We start from the raw sequence: 14,904 nt of genomic DNA, 5'->3' as shown, positions 1-14,904 counted from the left end.
TGTCCTTTTGACATTTTGGTAAGCATCCAACAACAACGGACCCCTTACATCTGGAGAAAAAAAAGATTACGGGAGAAAGACTGAAAAAGCATCACGACAGGTCTTAACCAGTCCTGCATGAAGGTGAGCATTTTGACAAAAGAACATTTCAGTGGTTACTTTACTGGAAAAGATGCTAAGTCTCCTGACCATGAGATTACTGAATCTTTTATCAGTCAAAAGCACCATTTGCCCTGATGAAATATTGTCCAGCGAAGCTCATTACAGGAGAGCTGCTCAAAGTTTTCTCTCTTTCCATCCTAGGGCCCAGGAAAAGACTGAAGTTGTGAGTCTGCCTAGGGTGACCCCGAAGGTGCAGGACAAGTCAATTTAAAGATTATTCATTCATTTCCCAGCCACAACTGGACATGTTGGCAACAACTCTCAGCTACTGCTCACTAACCGCTGGGCAAGCAAAAAAATACTGCCTGAGAATGGGACTTGAGTGCACTGCACTAAAAATCAAGTGACCGAGACTCAGAAGGACCAGAAGGAAGGCAGTTGTGAGGACCTACTCACAGGAAGTCTCAAGGATTTCCTCTCTTGGCGTTGCTTAGTTTAAATGAAGATTAACGGTCCTCTGTTAGTACCAACACTGAACGGGATGTCTCAGGTTCTGCTTCAGCCCATTTGAGGGAGCAGAACATTATTCCAGCAGAGACGAAGGAAGGGTTTACAAATATTTGAAGACTTTATTTTAGTTTACAACTAATCTTGACCGCACACCCCTCACTCTCCTGAGGCAGCTCTGATGCCACTGCTAACTCTACAGGGCTGCCTTGCGCTCAGTCTCTCTTCCGAAGATGCTCTCCTTGCTGTCCCCTTCGAGGTCTTGGCACCAGCTCCGTCTCAAGCATTCGCCACCCTCCTAAGCCCTCTCACTTCCCCATTCCTCCCAGCTGCGTCTCCGTTGCTAGGCCCTCGCGTTGCTGGCCACTTGGACATCCCACCCCCGTGCACTCCACACCCAAGGCCCCATGCAAACACTAGTTTCCTCATCTACAGCTGCACGAGCTGTACTTTTCTTTCTCTCTGCAGCCAAATCTCTTAATCCTGCCCTTAAACACATTTCGCCAGGACTAAAGCCTTTCTGGCCTCTAACACCAGCCATGCCTCTGGGTCTGTTTAAGCAAGACGCTGCAACTAAAACTTATGTTCCGACCTATTGACTCGATCTAGTCATTGCTTTCCTTAAGCCTTCCACTACCTTCCCAGCCGTTATTATGTGAAATTCAAAGCAGTTATCATGGCTCTGAAAGTTCTTGGGTGCTCCGCTCTATCTCCCCTATGTCAGAAGAACTGAAACCACACAGACACATCCCTACACTGTCTTCTAGACGAGCACCCATGCACTGCTCAACCCTCCTGAGCCTTTCCACAAGAACCACTGCCATTTCTTGTTAAAAGCCTCCTGAAAGCTTATCCCTCCAAGCAAGAGAGTGATTTTATTTCAGATGTCACTTCTTTTTTCCTAAACAGCTAGTCCTATGTGATAGCTAGCTACAAAATAGACCTGTTTCTGGGACATTTCTATTGACACATGTTCTGCTCAGGCTTTTGACATCACGCCCATCACCATGGAAATCAAAAAAAAAAAAAAAAGAAAGAAAAAAGAGAGTAATGTTGTGTAGCTTTGCGAGATGCAGTCCCACGCAGGCGACAAGATCAGCAGCTACTTCCTTCAAAATAACAAGCTTGAGCAAAGTAAGAGGAAGGTCCAATGCTAGTTTTTAACTGTGACTAATTAAACTATACAGACACAATTCTCACACAAGAACTTAATCTCAGCTAATCCAGAGGCATTTTTTATTCCTACAGTTCCTACCACCGTTTTCATTTCCACCCAGAGCCAGGGGCTTTTCCCCACTACTTCTACTACTGCCACTTCTGCCTAAGACAGACCAGATTCACTGCAGGATCAAAGGCAAGCCTTCGAGGCATGAGCAGTCAAAAACTTTAAAGTCTGTATTTTAAAACTCTGCGAGATGAGCAAGCGGAGCCTAACTGGCCAGATTTGCAAGAGTGCTCAGCAGCAAACAGCTCCTATTTTTCTCACTGGGCGGTGCTGTTCACATTTTAAAATCTGGCCACGCACATTCAATTACATCTACATTTGTAATTACCTCTATATACGAACGTATAAATACACGCATATAAGTCCCGCTGACAGGGAAGGTGACCACTATCCCAGAAGTACACTAGCTCCAAGCCATTTGTGGTGGCAGTTGCTACGAAGGCTTGGTAGCTTCTGACATAAAAGCCCTGGTGGCTTCTAGCTGCAGAAAGGCTATTTTAGGTTAATAATTTTATCCCTCTGAGTCCCCTAAAGCTGCACAACTGTGCTTCTAACAACCTGGCACCTCTGCTGATAGTTGGATAGACACAATGAAAAAAAATTAGAATTTTAAAACATTTCTATTGGATCAGTATTATGCCTAAAACACATTTTCTGTAACATATGGCACGGACAGAATACACAATGGTGTAGGAGATATATAAAGGCTTTTTATCAGTGTGCATTTGGGATCATCAGCGTGACACACTTTGTGCTAATTATCCACTGTGTTAATAACGGACTTTTCAGGTCTCTTCAAAAATATTTTTAGATATTTCTTTAGCTCGGGCAAGCCAAGCCTTGTGTTCAGATTAGAAAATGTAAATGCAGACAACTCTTTTGAGTTGGAAAGTGAGACACTTGTTTTGGGGGGAAAGAAACCAAACCCAAACTCCTAAGAATTTATCTCATCTCCAACTGCATAATTCCAGCGAGTGAACAAACTACTCAAAAAGTCTGAGCAGCTGCTGCCCACCAGACACACCCCAAATTCCTGCTGCCAAAAGAAGGAAAAAAAGAAAAAAAAAAATATATATATATCTGTAGTACACCAGTGTCTATTCTCTCGCTTCCCTTTGCATAACATGTTATACAGACATATACACAGCGATAACGATAGGAAGTTTTATTTTGGGAAGGCTTTTCAGTTCCCTGGGAATAATTCCAGGCCCCGGAGCTGCAACATCTGCAGGGCTACATACCGTTGCTGGAGAGGAGCGTGAAGTATGTGACAGAGAATGTCTAGTGTTTTCCATCCCCCCATGAATGAGATAGGCTCCCGAGCCGGAGAGGATCGGACTTCCCCCAATGTCCATGGTGATGCCCACCATGTTGTGAGAGGGAATGGCCGTAGGAGAGGATGCCGCTGTAGTCACCTGAGCTCCACCTCCCTGCGGTTCGAAATAGGAAGCAGCGCTGCTGGGGGCGTAAATCTGAGCTTCGGTGTTGTAGGAGTAGGCGGCTCGTCTGTCAAAGGAACAACAGGGTTAGGACGGGCAGCGGGCGCCGGCGGAGAGGCGCGTGCCCATCTCATCGCGCGCCTGGTGGCTCCCGCGAGCTCCACCGAGTGGGGAAAAAGGCCTCGCCTCCGTTGTCGATGGGATTTGCTCTATTGAAATTAAACCCGGCTATAAAAGTCGATTCTGACAGCATTAATCTGTCCCGTGACAGCCCCGAAGCAAAGGCTGGAAGCCATGGCTGGTCCGAGCAGTGGAACAGACTGTGTGAGAGCATGCAGAGCCCAGGAAGGTTTCTTTGCAGGAGCCTAACCTGTAATTAAAGCCTGCAAAATGTGCCTTCTTCTCATTTACTTTAAAAGTCCTGAGGTCTAGCCTCTAGCAGTAAGTACTTGCCAGTTCAGCTGGCAACAACTTGCCTTGCCAACAGCTTGCCTTGCACAGTTAATACTGGATAAAATAAACCATTCCCTTAAAAGCACAATTTTGCTAGCGCAGCAGTGGCTATGCGAGAGCCTTTGTTCGTAAACAGTATCATAAAATAGCCACACCTGAAAGTCTAAAGCTTTTTACGCAACTGTTGAAAACGCAGCTTGGACACCTAGGTAAACTTTTCCAAGTGTTAAGATGTGTTAAGTGCTCTAGAAGTAGTATGGAGAGCTAATTGACACCAACAGTTTTCCGCTTAAACGAGAGAGAGGAAAAAAAAAGCTGGAAGGTCACTCTACACATACAGAGACTGGGAGGTAGTGTTAATTAAAAGCAAACCAAACATTTCCTAGGCAAGCTTCGGTTTTCTGATTCTGTTTCATTTTTGTTACAGAAAAGGAAATTGGCCTGTCTGGCATTTTCACATGTGGCATTTTCAATTTTCAGTATAGGAGATGATAAACTTCACTGCAAACCCCTGTGAAAAAGCTGGTGAGCGGGTGGCGTTTTGCTGTGACATTGGCATGAGATGTGGCCGTACAATGTTACGGTTCAGGAGCTGCGGTGGCAGCACCGGGGAGCCCACCTGAAGTTCTTCCTCACTTCAGGAAAACCAGTGAAAGGATGAAGTCCTCTGCAGCCCTTTGATTCCCTCCTGTCCTGGGGGACCGTTTTCCCATGACTTAGAACTAAATACCCCAGGAACTGGAGTCCTCCGGCAGTCAGCATCCAAACCACAGACCAGAAAAAATAGTCACGTCACACTCTCAAAAACCTGGACAAAAGCGTTGTCAGAGCCTCTATGAAACAACCGAGCTGCAATGAAACAGCACACGTTGTAGAAAATAATCTAACCAGCTCTACAAAGGAACTGCACCATTCTGAGTAGAGGCAAGAGGGGAAGAAAACCCACATCTCACTGCAGAGCCGCACTTGCTCAGCGTCGCCTACACGCTGGTCGGAGCAGCACCCTAATGTGGCAACGTGAAGGCACAGCGGGGAACATGCCTAAGAAAACACAAAGCAATTGAGCACGATGATACAAGATGGGCGTCTCTTAAGAAGAGAAGGTCATTTTGTTATCATCATACTGGAACGAAGCCAAGAGCATCCCAGGAGGCAGCAGGGGCATCAGAACATTTACTAAACTCCTTGCTTCTGAGAAGAGCTATGCTTTGGTTCCTAAAGGCACACCTCCTTGCTGCACACAAAGGGCTAGGGAAAAGAAAACCTTGGGCCCTGTTACATAAAAGAGAGCAGAACTGCCTCTTCCATGAAACACAATGCCTCCTCCAAGGCTGGAGTCTGGCTGAAGCTACACCCATGCATACAGCGTAGCCTGTAAAACGGTTCCTCCTCTTCCTGCTTTTAATGGTGGGCAGTGCCAGCAGCAACTCTGTCCTGGAAGGACCAAACGGCTCAGACCCGCTTGGGTGAAATGGAGGATGTGCTAATGCGAACGAGAGAGCCTTACATGGTTCCATTGGTATAAACAGCTTCTCCTCCTTCCACATACTGGACCTGGGATGGATATACGTGCTGCACAGATTGCACCTGAAACAAGCAGCATAAATGCGAGTTATAGATGTATTCTTGCCTAGCAACAGTGGGAGAAATTACATTTTTCATCCTTAAACAACTTTCAACCTTACCTCGATATTTGGGCTTTTAAAACTTTTTTTTAAATGAGCTTAGGAATGCCAGAGTATGCATGTATTTTAAAAGATCAAATTGAAATAAATAAATAAATAGTTGCTCCATCAGCAGTGGAAACAATGGAGCTGGGTTTCCTCTGCACGCCGTCCCTGGGCTGGTTCTCTGCTGACTAATAAGGGTGAGATCATGCTGCAGCCTTTCCCTCAGAGAGGAGGCTGGCAGTGTCCATCTGCACCCCAGCCCCCTTTTTCATTAGTCTGGGAGGTACGTGGTTACCCTCCGTCAAGTTTGTCTGAGCAACCAAGTAAAAAATTGCTGGGAGAGAAAGTCAAGAGAGTCGGACTCACTGTCCACGTGAAGCAGCACTATATATTCCTGGTTTCTTAGGAAACATGGACTGAAAAGGCAGAGTTCAGATAAATAAAAACACTTGCATGACTCTCAGCCATCTAACCTTTCTATGAAGCTACATGTGGTCAATACGCTGACTGGTGTAATTAAAAAAATACCAAACAGTTTGACTCTAAAAATATAAAATCTTGACAGAAGAGGACGGCTTTTTAAATGGCAATTAGAAACAACCATCAAATCTTTACACATATGCAAGGCAGCTGATAAAGAAAAGGTTCTTTCTAAACTTTAAATACCTTGAGAGTTTCTTTCGTCATCAGTCTGAGAAAGAAAGACAGAGATGGAGAAAGCTGCTCTCCCAATAATCACCAGTTCTCTAGCTGCACTCAACTCTTTAGCTAATGGCATGGATTTTCTAAACAGCTATCTGACACAATTTCAAATATCATGTGGGACAGGAGAGATAGGGAGAGCCTGCAAGACCTGTTTGTGCTGGGCCACCGTGGTGTCTCACCCCGCTGACATTACCTGTTGTGGAACCTGTTGAACTCTGGGAACAGAGATTTGCTGCATCTGCGCTCCTTTGGGAGCGGAGCCTGCTGCTTGGACCAAGACCCTCTGAAAGAAGAAGACACAATAACATACGCTTACATTCAGTTTGCTGTTCATCTATGATGGACATAAGTTAGGTATTTGCTTTCACTTGCCTCCAAATCCAGAGGCAGCAGTACCCCTTATCACTGCCTCATTCTCCCCTGGAGGTCCCTTATCCTCCTCCCAAGGAGATACCGGGCATTAGCCTGAACTCAGTACCTTCAACATGGGAAAAGCAAAGAGCTGAATCCACATTTCCAGATATGGCCCATCTTTGAATCACCACTCAAGGGAATAATAGCGAATGCCCGATTAATAGAAGCAGTTCAACAAAAGGTTCGGTCACAACCAAATGAAGAGGAATCATTCCTCCCATATTCACATTTTTCTACTGCGGCTGCAAAGTTTCTTTTACGGCTGCTACCCCGCATCACACTCTGCCTCCTGCTATATTAAAAAAAAAAAAAAAATCATCACACTCTGCAAGGCACCACAGCCCTCGTGGTTTCTGCCAGCAACAAATCTAAGTTGGTTCTGCATCTCCCTCTAAGTGCCAGGGAGAGCACAGGAAAGCTTTGAGCAGTGCTGTGGTGGTTATCCCGAGACACTGTCCTCTACCCCTCCTCATCATTTCCATTTCCCCCCTGCTCTCTGTGTTATGCTCGACGTTCAGTTTGAGGCTGGACACGTCTCGTAGGGCACTAAACACCTTGCAGTAAAACAAATGTGGGGACATGATGGATGGAAAGAAATGATTCAGCGAGGCCCGTGGGAACAGAGCCTAGCATACTGGCATGCAAGTAAGAAAGGAAACATTCAAGCCAAATATCAGTATGGCATTTTAAACTGATGAGGACCTTCTCCAAGGAGACAGTCATCCTCGGTGGCTTGAGGCTTTAAAAATACCCAGCAGACTGGGCCAACAGAACAACAGCTGTCCCATGCAAAACGGTCCCGCGCAGGTCCTAGAAGAGACCTTGACAATCGCTGACTACCTTACATATATATGTATTTTTGGATTTCCCCCTCTGACACTCTCCCAACATGCCCTTTGTTACCAGCCAGAAATTCTATCCTGGCAGAATTACAGGAGTTTGACAATTGCCTAGATTTCTAGGAAGTCTCGACATCACCAGTCCCAGTCCCCAGGCTGACCTTCAGTGGCCGAGTCCGGATACATTTGAGATCCTGCGGTTGAGTAAGCGATAAGGACAACCCTGGTGTATGCTCGTACCAGCCATTCCTTTGCCCGTTTTCTTTCCAAAAGAGGCTATAACCAGCACATGACTGGAATGTTAAAAACCATTTTTCAAGCCAGGCCTTGGTAATGCCAAAGCCTCAACGTGAACTGTTGCCTTCTCCTACTTTTTACCTGTTCTCTTCCATTGCTTTTTATCAAATGACACATCTCTCCTCCTTCTTTGGCATAGCAGCCCAGCTCAACTGCTTTTGTAATTTATCACCACCTGCCTGGTTGCTCCTACTAGTTTCCAACCAAGAAAATTAATCATCCCCAACCTGTAAGATGAGGCCATCCTGTTCATACAGCCTTCTCTCACACTGAAAGGTGGACCAGCAATCAGCAAAATCAAAAGCTTCGGCCTCACACCAGTCACGCTGCCGGTAGTTCATTTCTAGTATTTTCTTTTGCTGATGGTGAGAAGAGAAGGCTCTCTAGACGTTCCTCCTCTTCATCTCTCTTCCAAGACCGCCAAGGTCTCCCGCAATCCGTGGAGTTCCACTCAATATGTCATGTCATTACACCAGCACCGGGAATAGCTGGCCAGACAATTTCATAATCCAAAGCCGATGGCTATTCTACATTTCTTTAATGTGCTGTCACAGTCAAATTCAAGCTAATGACTGCTGATTCCTAAGATAGGTTATGCCACTGATCAGCAGTTTTCACATTATTACAGGGTGAATGAGAAATGATACCCAGAGAAATCACCACTGCGAGGGCTGAAAGATGGCAGCGAGCTGGCCAAACATACCCTGAATCACCAGATGCCAGTGTCCTGCTCCTATCAATTCACAACTTTTAATTGTTCCTTTTCATCAACATCCAATGGCAGCTACTTCTGCTCAGCTGGGAGTCAGCGAGAAGGGTGTAGCTGTTATACACACCCATCCTCTTATCCCTCCAGCTTCCTTAACGGCTACAGAAAGCTCTTCCGATAGTTCCCTAAATGGCATAAAAAGGAACCAATTTTATTTAACACTTCCCTTTTTCCATTAGGTAGTTTTCATTCATGAGTTGAAGCTATCATTTTTTCTCATATCATAAGACCTTCCAAGTGCATCGTATTCATGCATATGACCCCACTCCATTTAATTTAAAACGTCAAGATCCACCTACCAAAGGGAAAGAAGAAACTAGCATGTGGGTCCTCCACCCACATCTACACTAGCGCTCCCACCCTCTCTTTTCTGGTGAGCTTGATGCTTCAGTTGCTAGAGAGGCCTTCAAGGACAGTTTAATTCTCTGCTGCCTTTATTGACACATCAAATAATGACAACAGGATATTACAGCGAAGCAAATATCGAACCAGCATGAAGTGATTTCCTTAGGTAGCTAAGTTAAAATCTAAACTCCACGTTCTAAAGTTTGCGTGTTTGTAGGGCTAACACATGCAAGGGTTTATGGCCTTTATCGATGCAGTCTCCATGAACAGTCTCCCACCACTACCTCAACACAAACTACCCAACAATCCCCTCCCCCAGATAAAAGCCCTGGATTAAAACTCATCTTCCAGTAAAACAGGTCTCTTCTCCATGGAAACGGCATTACCAGCTGTGCGTACGTTACCTGCTGAGACGCTGGCACAGGCTGCACTACCGGAGCTTGGGCTGAGGCAGAAGTATGAAGAGCCACAGAAGCTGCTGAATCTGATCCACCCTCCGAACTCTGCATGCTCACTGCTGAAAAGAGCACAGGGCAGATGAGCCGGAGAAAGCACCACTTTGCTCGCCGATCGCGGCCAAGGAGCCCGAGGAACCCGTGGCTACCGGGAACAAAATCCCAGTGGAAGGTCTCGGGGAAGTGCTAGGAAGGAAGGTAGCTACCTTCCTACACAGAGGACTCTTTTTAGTCTTGGATCTAATTTTAATGCAGTATTATATTAAGAAAAAAAGAAAGTTGCACAATTGTTCCACAGAAAGGAGAGGGAAGGAACAGAAAATGCACTTCTAAATATAACAAAAAAAAGTAGCATTGGAAAATTATTGTGTCATAGCGAGGACTAACTACAGATCTGTAAGAATAAGAACATATTTTTAAACCAGTTTTTTCCTCCCCCTCTGCCTAATCATGTTTAACTACCGCAAAATTTTTATCAAAGTGAAGTACGTGCCTGGAGGTTAGCTAATACATTCATTTTGAAAGTGGGATCATCAGTTTGAACTTAGAATCACAACCAATAGGGAAACATGAATGGTAAAACAACAATTTGCCTAAGTATTAACACCTCCCAGCCCCATCCACGCTAAGCGACACCTCCCTTGTCACATCCCTGCCCTCTCCCAAATTTATGCCAGCCTCCCCAAGGTCCCCAAATGGATGGACGTGTGCCATCGCCCTCCTCCATGGGAAAACCCAGTAGCGCCCCAGGCCCCTCCGTCCCCAGCACTCACCAGGCATCACCCAGCATCACTCCAGGGGGATGCAGGCAGCATCCCCAAGGAAGGGCCTGGGAAGCAGCGCACGCTCTCCAGCCCCCCGGACTTGCTGCCTTTCGGCATTTTCCACGCATCCCATGTCCGTGCCCCCTACACCACGGCCGATTAAGGCTGAGCTGCCTGGCAGAAAGCAAGGGCTACAGCCGTGGTGCTTCCCAACAGCGGTCAATGTCATTTTGGGTTGGGTTGTTTTTGATGTACTGCGGTGGGGTGGGGGGAGGTGGAAGCCTTTTTCCTCAGTTTCTTGTGAAGGTTCCTGTTTAAACCTATTTTAAGACCGTTTCTGCTGTCGTTTCCAAAGCAAAGATTCAGAAGTATCCAGATTTCGAGCAGTGTCATTTCTCCTTTCGCAGCCTTGCTGCAGAGTATAGCAGCCTCCAAACTCTAAGGGTGTGAAATCTCTTCCATTTGATTTCTCTTCTCCTTCTGATACTTAAACTTCTTCCTTAACTTTGTGCAAGTTAAGAGGCAAAAAGAAAAACCAAGGGACACTTTGGACACACTTAGGACCTTACTCATTTGACAGGTCTCTGCGGCAAAGAGACAAAGACGGGAGGTGAAGCTCCAAAAATGCATATGTTCTCTTTCCACCATTGACAAAAAACCCCATTCTTCCCAAAACAGGTTTGTAGATGTTTTCAGCCAGTGCTGAACATCAGGAAATCACACCTGCTCACCCAAACCCCACCACTTGCAAGTGATTTTCTTTCATACCTCCTTCTGGCGTCCAAGCAAAAGAGTAGATACAGAACGTATATGCATAGCCACTGCTCCAAATACAGCCACCAGATTAATTTAACAATCCAGAAACAAGATAAAGAAATTTAGCCGCTATTTAGCACCGTTCGTATCCCTTCCTAGCCCTCGAGTCATACCCGTGGGGTGTCCTTAGCAGACACGTACAACTATTTTGTGCAACTCCACTATATAAAGGCAGCACCTGCTGCTTCCCATCGCTGCCCGAACGTATTTTTGAAATGGTATCCCAACTCCTTTGTGCAAAGATATCAGTGGCAACAGCGCTGTGTGATCAAAAAAATAATAATAATTCTCTCTGTAAATTGAAGAAAGAGCCTTCCACCTGTTGCAGTCCTGGCCTACCAGCGTTCTTTGCAAGTAAACAGCTGGCCAGCAGTGTGCCGCTGGCAAAGGAGGCGAGTTTATATAGCTTGTATAAACACTCTCAGCTAGAATCGAGGGATAACTTTTAGGATACGTATTCTCATAACTTGTGCAAGGGTGTTTTACTGTCTATCGTTCATGCTCAGGGCTCCGGTTCACAGCTTTCTAGGTTTTTGCGAGAGGAAAAACATGATATGGTTAAGTTATAAAAGAAAATTGGATAAGTTGCCAAATATATTTTAATGATCTATTTGAGAGCTTTAGTACACATATGCACAAGAAAAACAAGCTCTGAAAATAGGTTTAATATTATCAGTGATTTGGATTAGACTAGAGCATAACTTAGAATATCTTAAATTTGTCAAAAGTCACTCTGAACTTCTGGTTCTTTCATGTGCCCTGAGCTTGGAAAGCTAAGCCCTGGACTCTGCAAAGAACTTAAGTACCATTGACGTTGATGCAATTTCCTCACCTGCTGAAGAGTGTTACTGAACGGGGCTCTGATGTTTAGAAATCAAAGATAAGAAAGAGATTTTTCACCTATCAGCATTCGATGCAACCAATTGTCGGGCATCAGCACTTCACGGAGAAGCCTCACAGAGCTGCATCCTAAATAAATGTAACTGGTTACATTAATCAAAGGCCAACAGCTCTCTGAGGTTAAGATCTAGGTGCAAACTTCTTGTTTTAGGAACGGCTTTAGGATGCCGAGGAGGAGGGAGAGCCAAGCAACACAGAAGCCCTAGAGGCCACAGAAGTATTAGGATCAGATGTTACTCCATGTACTTCTCTTAAAAAGTCACACTTGAAACTCTGTGTTTCAAGTTTCATTTGAGGGCTGCCAGGGTCAGACCTTGACATTTAAGGTCTACAGAAAGGTCTCGTTTGGAGTGTTAGTTATAATCAGCAGAGGACACACAGAAGCGATGCCATCTCAAAATCATTGCCCGCTCATCTTTGCTCTTAATTTTTTGTCTTCTGCTTCCCCTCAGTGACCAAAAGACCTAGAGAGAGGCAGGCAGGGTGGAAGCTGAGTTGTGTGCTGCCAAAATAAATCATCATCGTTATTTTCAGATTTGTTACAAAACAGGCTCTGTTACCAATGATGATGATGATGACGAAGCCAGACACAAAGAACCCAATGAAATGTGCAGTTGGTACTTCCAGGCAAGGTAGACAGACACAGAAGTCCTGGAACCCCAAAGCACATTGCAAGAATCATTATTTCATTATTAGTGGAACATCCTGGATAAAAGATAACTCATTTCCCACTAAAGCCATCCTGCGCTTCCTGAGAATCGGAGAGACAGATACACGTACACCATCTGCCAACACTAATTTGCGCTGCCAAAGAGCGTGCGACGTAAACCGAATTCCCGCACTCGGAGAAGCCATCGCAAGGCGCGCCACGGCTTTGCCTGGGTCCTGCGCAGGCAGCTCCTAAGCGAGCACGCGCGTGAGCCTGTGCTCCAGAGGATGAACGAGCCGCTCAACATCAGCTTTCAAAGAGGCGAGCAAACGAGGCCTCGGATGCCTTGCTCTTCCCCCTCCTCGGGGGCTGCGCGTGCAAAGCGAAGAGCGCCCTTGGCGCGGCTTAACGAGCATCAGCTGCTGGATCTCAGCCGTCCGCTCGCGCAGCTCTTTGGCGCTTTGGCCACACGTCTAAAGCGAATGCCCATGAAAGGACTCGCTGCTAGCCCTCATTTTTCACCTCCCGCAGCAGAGGAAGCTTTACAATGTTCTCGATCCTCCGATCCCAGCACTCGGTGGCTCGAATGCAAGCTCTGCCGCTTCCTAGAGACAGATCTGCTGCTTTTCTCTTAGGTCAGGCCTAAGAGAGGGATTCATCCTGGGCACACTTGCTTCTCGCTAAGGCAGCACGTCTCAGCTTTCCCTCGGCAGAAGTGACCGACAGAAGCTATTAAAAGGTGTCTCCTGGCTTCTGACGGCCAATTAAACCGGGTGACAGCTGGGCAGCCCCGGCGGTGCTGGGGAGCGGGCCCAAACGAAGCAACTGTAATTAGTAGTAAACAAAGCCACAGATGAGTCAGGGAGGAACAGAAGGCAGAGTTGACTTACGCAGCTTCAAGGCTCCTTACAGGGTTTAGGCGAGCCAAAAAGGCAAGTCAGTTATTTCTGCAGGTGGGATCCTGACCGCGCATGAGGAACAGAACCGCAGCAAGAGCAGCCTGGTTCAAACCCGTGCGTTTTCAGGTAGAGACAAATTCGACCCCCCCCTCCACCCCCCTGCTTGCTCAATCGGGCCGGCGATGCCACGTGGAGCAGCCCCGCGCGGGGCCGGGGCCGCCTTCGCAGAGCCCCAGCTCCAGGTTGCATCATCGCTGGATGAAGCTGGCAGATAAGGAGGCTGCTGCGCGCTGGAAACCTTCTGTTTACACACAGCTATCGCCGTATCCAGGCAAACAGCAGTGACAGGAAAGGAAATACAGAAAAAGCTAATAACTTCTGGGTGCTATTTCTGGTTCGGCCACCAGCTTGCTCTGTGACCTTGAACAGGATGCTTCCCCTTTCCTATGCTTCAATTTTCCCACTCCTAAAAAAGTGGTAGTGCTCCCCTACGCAAGATAATTTTCGAGCGCTGGTCTCGGAGGGCTGTCAGCATCCGAATGCATCCGAGACAGGCAAGGAGTAGCATTATAAACCTTGACATTTGATAAAAACTCCCCATTGTCACTATTTCATTCATGAACCGCATCGCCCTCCCATAAATAGCCTTGCCTGTGCTCATCTGCCCTGCCTAGACCAGCTCCAAAACGCTGGGAAAACAGAGATAACGGGAGCATTGCAAAATATTTTTCACCTTCAGCTTTGCAGCAAGGGGCCGGGGGGGAGGAATTAAACTCAGGGCATCAGAGCAAGCATCACAGGCTTCTCCTGCGTGCCATCTTCAAGCGAAGGGAAGGGAAACCACCTTCTTTAGCTGTTTCCAAGCTCCTGGAAAAAAAAAAAAAAAAATCACGGGATTGGGCTGAAACGGCGGCACGCAGCAGCGTTTGGGGCACCTCCAGGGCACGTGGGCGCGTGCCGGGGCCCGCAAGTGCCGCAGCCCGGAGCCGTGCAAAACGTGAGAGGCCAGGAGCAACTGCAAGTATTTTTCCACAGAACGTTTTAATATAAACGATCAGCTCCCGAAAGCTCACACAGGACAGTTTCAAAGCGAAACGCCGAGTGTGCAAATGTCTAATAACCGCTGCTGATCGGAGCCAGAGCAGCAAAGCTGCCCCCGAGAAAAATATTTGGTTTATTTTTCTTTAGAGCAGCCGGGGATTTCGGTCCTTCCTCGGGCTGCAGATCACCGGGTTGGTTTGGTTTTAATTCTGCGCCTATCTGCTCGGTATTTTTGGACAGGGAGAAAATATCACCATTTGAAGCAAACTTTTTTTCTTTTTTTTTTTAAAAGCAGTCTTACATAAATCAGGAAGTTCCCGATGGGTGGGACTGGCACACGGCTTTGGCTCTCGTGGGTGCAAGCAGATTTGTGAGAAGATACACATATGGTATTTAGCTCAAGTATTTACATATCCTTCAATTTTTAAGGTGAAAATGTAAAAAGTAGGAGCTTCCCAAAGCCAGCAACCAGCGAACGGCTTTTTCTGATCTGGAATAAGCATACAGTCGTAGGAGTGTTGCTTTCAAAATACTAAAGTTGTTATTGTTTCAGTGAATTACTTGCTCATTTGAAGACAAAACCATAAAATATTATAAAATTATTATTATTCATAT

The 14,904-nt window shown here is 46.3% G+C and overlaps 1 protein-coding gene across 7 annotated transcripts in view; it reads right to left on the bottom strand.

Moving 5' to 3' along the window:
* The window catches only part of RFX2 (regulatory factor X2), a 64,653-nt gene that overhangs the window by 23,963 nt on the left and 25,786 nt on the right, over positions 1-14,904 (bottom strand). For 3 of the 7 annotated variants that reach the window (XM_026110868.2, XM_026110869.2, XM_064497275.1), the window contains exons 1-5: positions 9,994-10,096; positions 9,170-9,282; positions 6,295-6,384; positions 5,234-5,313; positions 3,076-3,340 (exon numbers count right to left, since the gene is read on the bottom strand). In XM_026110868.2, the coding sequence (XP_025966653.1) occupies positions 3,076-3,340; positions 5,234-5,313; positions 6,295-6,384; positions 9,170-9,282; positions 9,994-10,000 (555 nt within the window). In that variant the 5' untranslated portion in view covers positions 10,001-10,096. Of the gene's footprint in view, positions 1-3,075; positions 3,341-5,233; positions 5,314-6,294; positions 6,385-9,169; positions 9,283-9,993; positions 10,097-14,904 lie in introns of those variants that run through there. The other 4 variants (XM_026110870.2, XM_026110871.2, XM_064497273.1 and 1 more) reach the window with 3 other exon arrangements.

This window comes from Dromaius novaehollandiae, chromosome 25 (assembly GCF_036370855.1).
Source record: "Dromaius novaehollandiae isolate bDroNov1 chromosome 25, bDroNov1.hap1, whole genome shotgun sequence".
Taxonomy (NCBI): domain Eukaryota; kingdom Metazoa; phylum Chordata; class Aves; order Casuariiformes; family Dromaiidae; genus Dromaius; species Dromaius novaehollandiae.
Note: the sequence above shows the minus strand (reverse complement) of the source record. Positions and strands in the feature narration are given on the sequence as shown.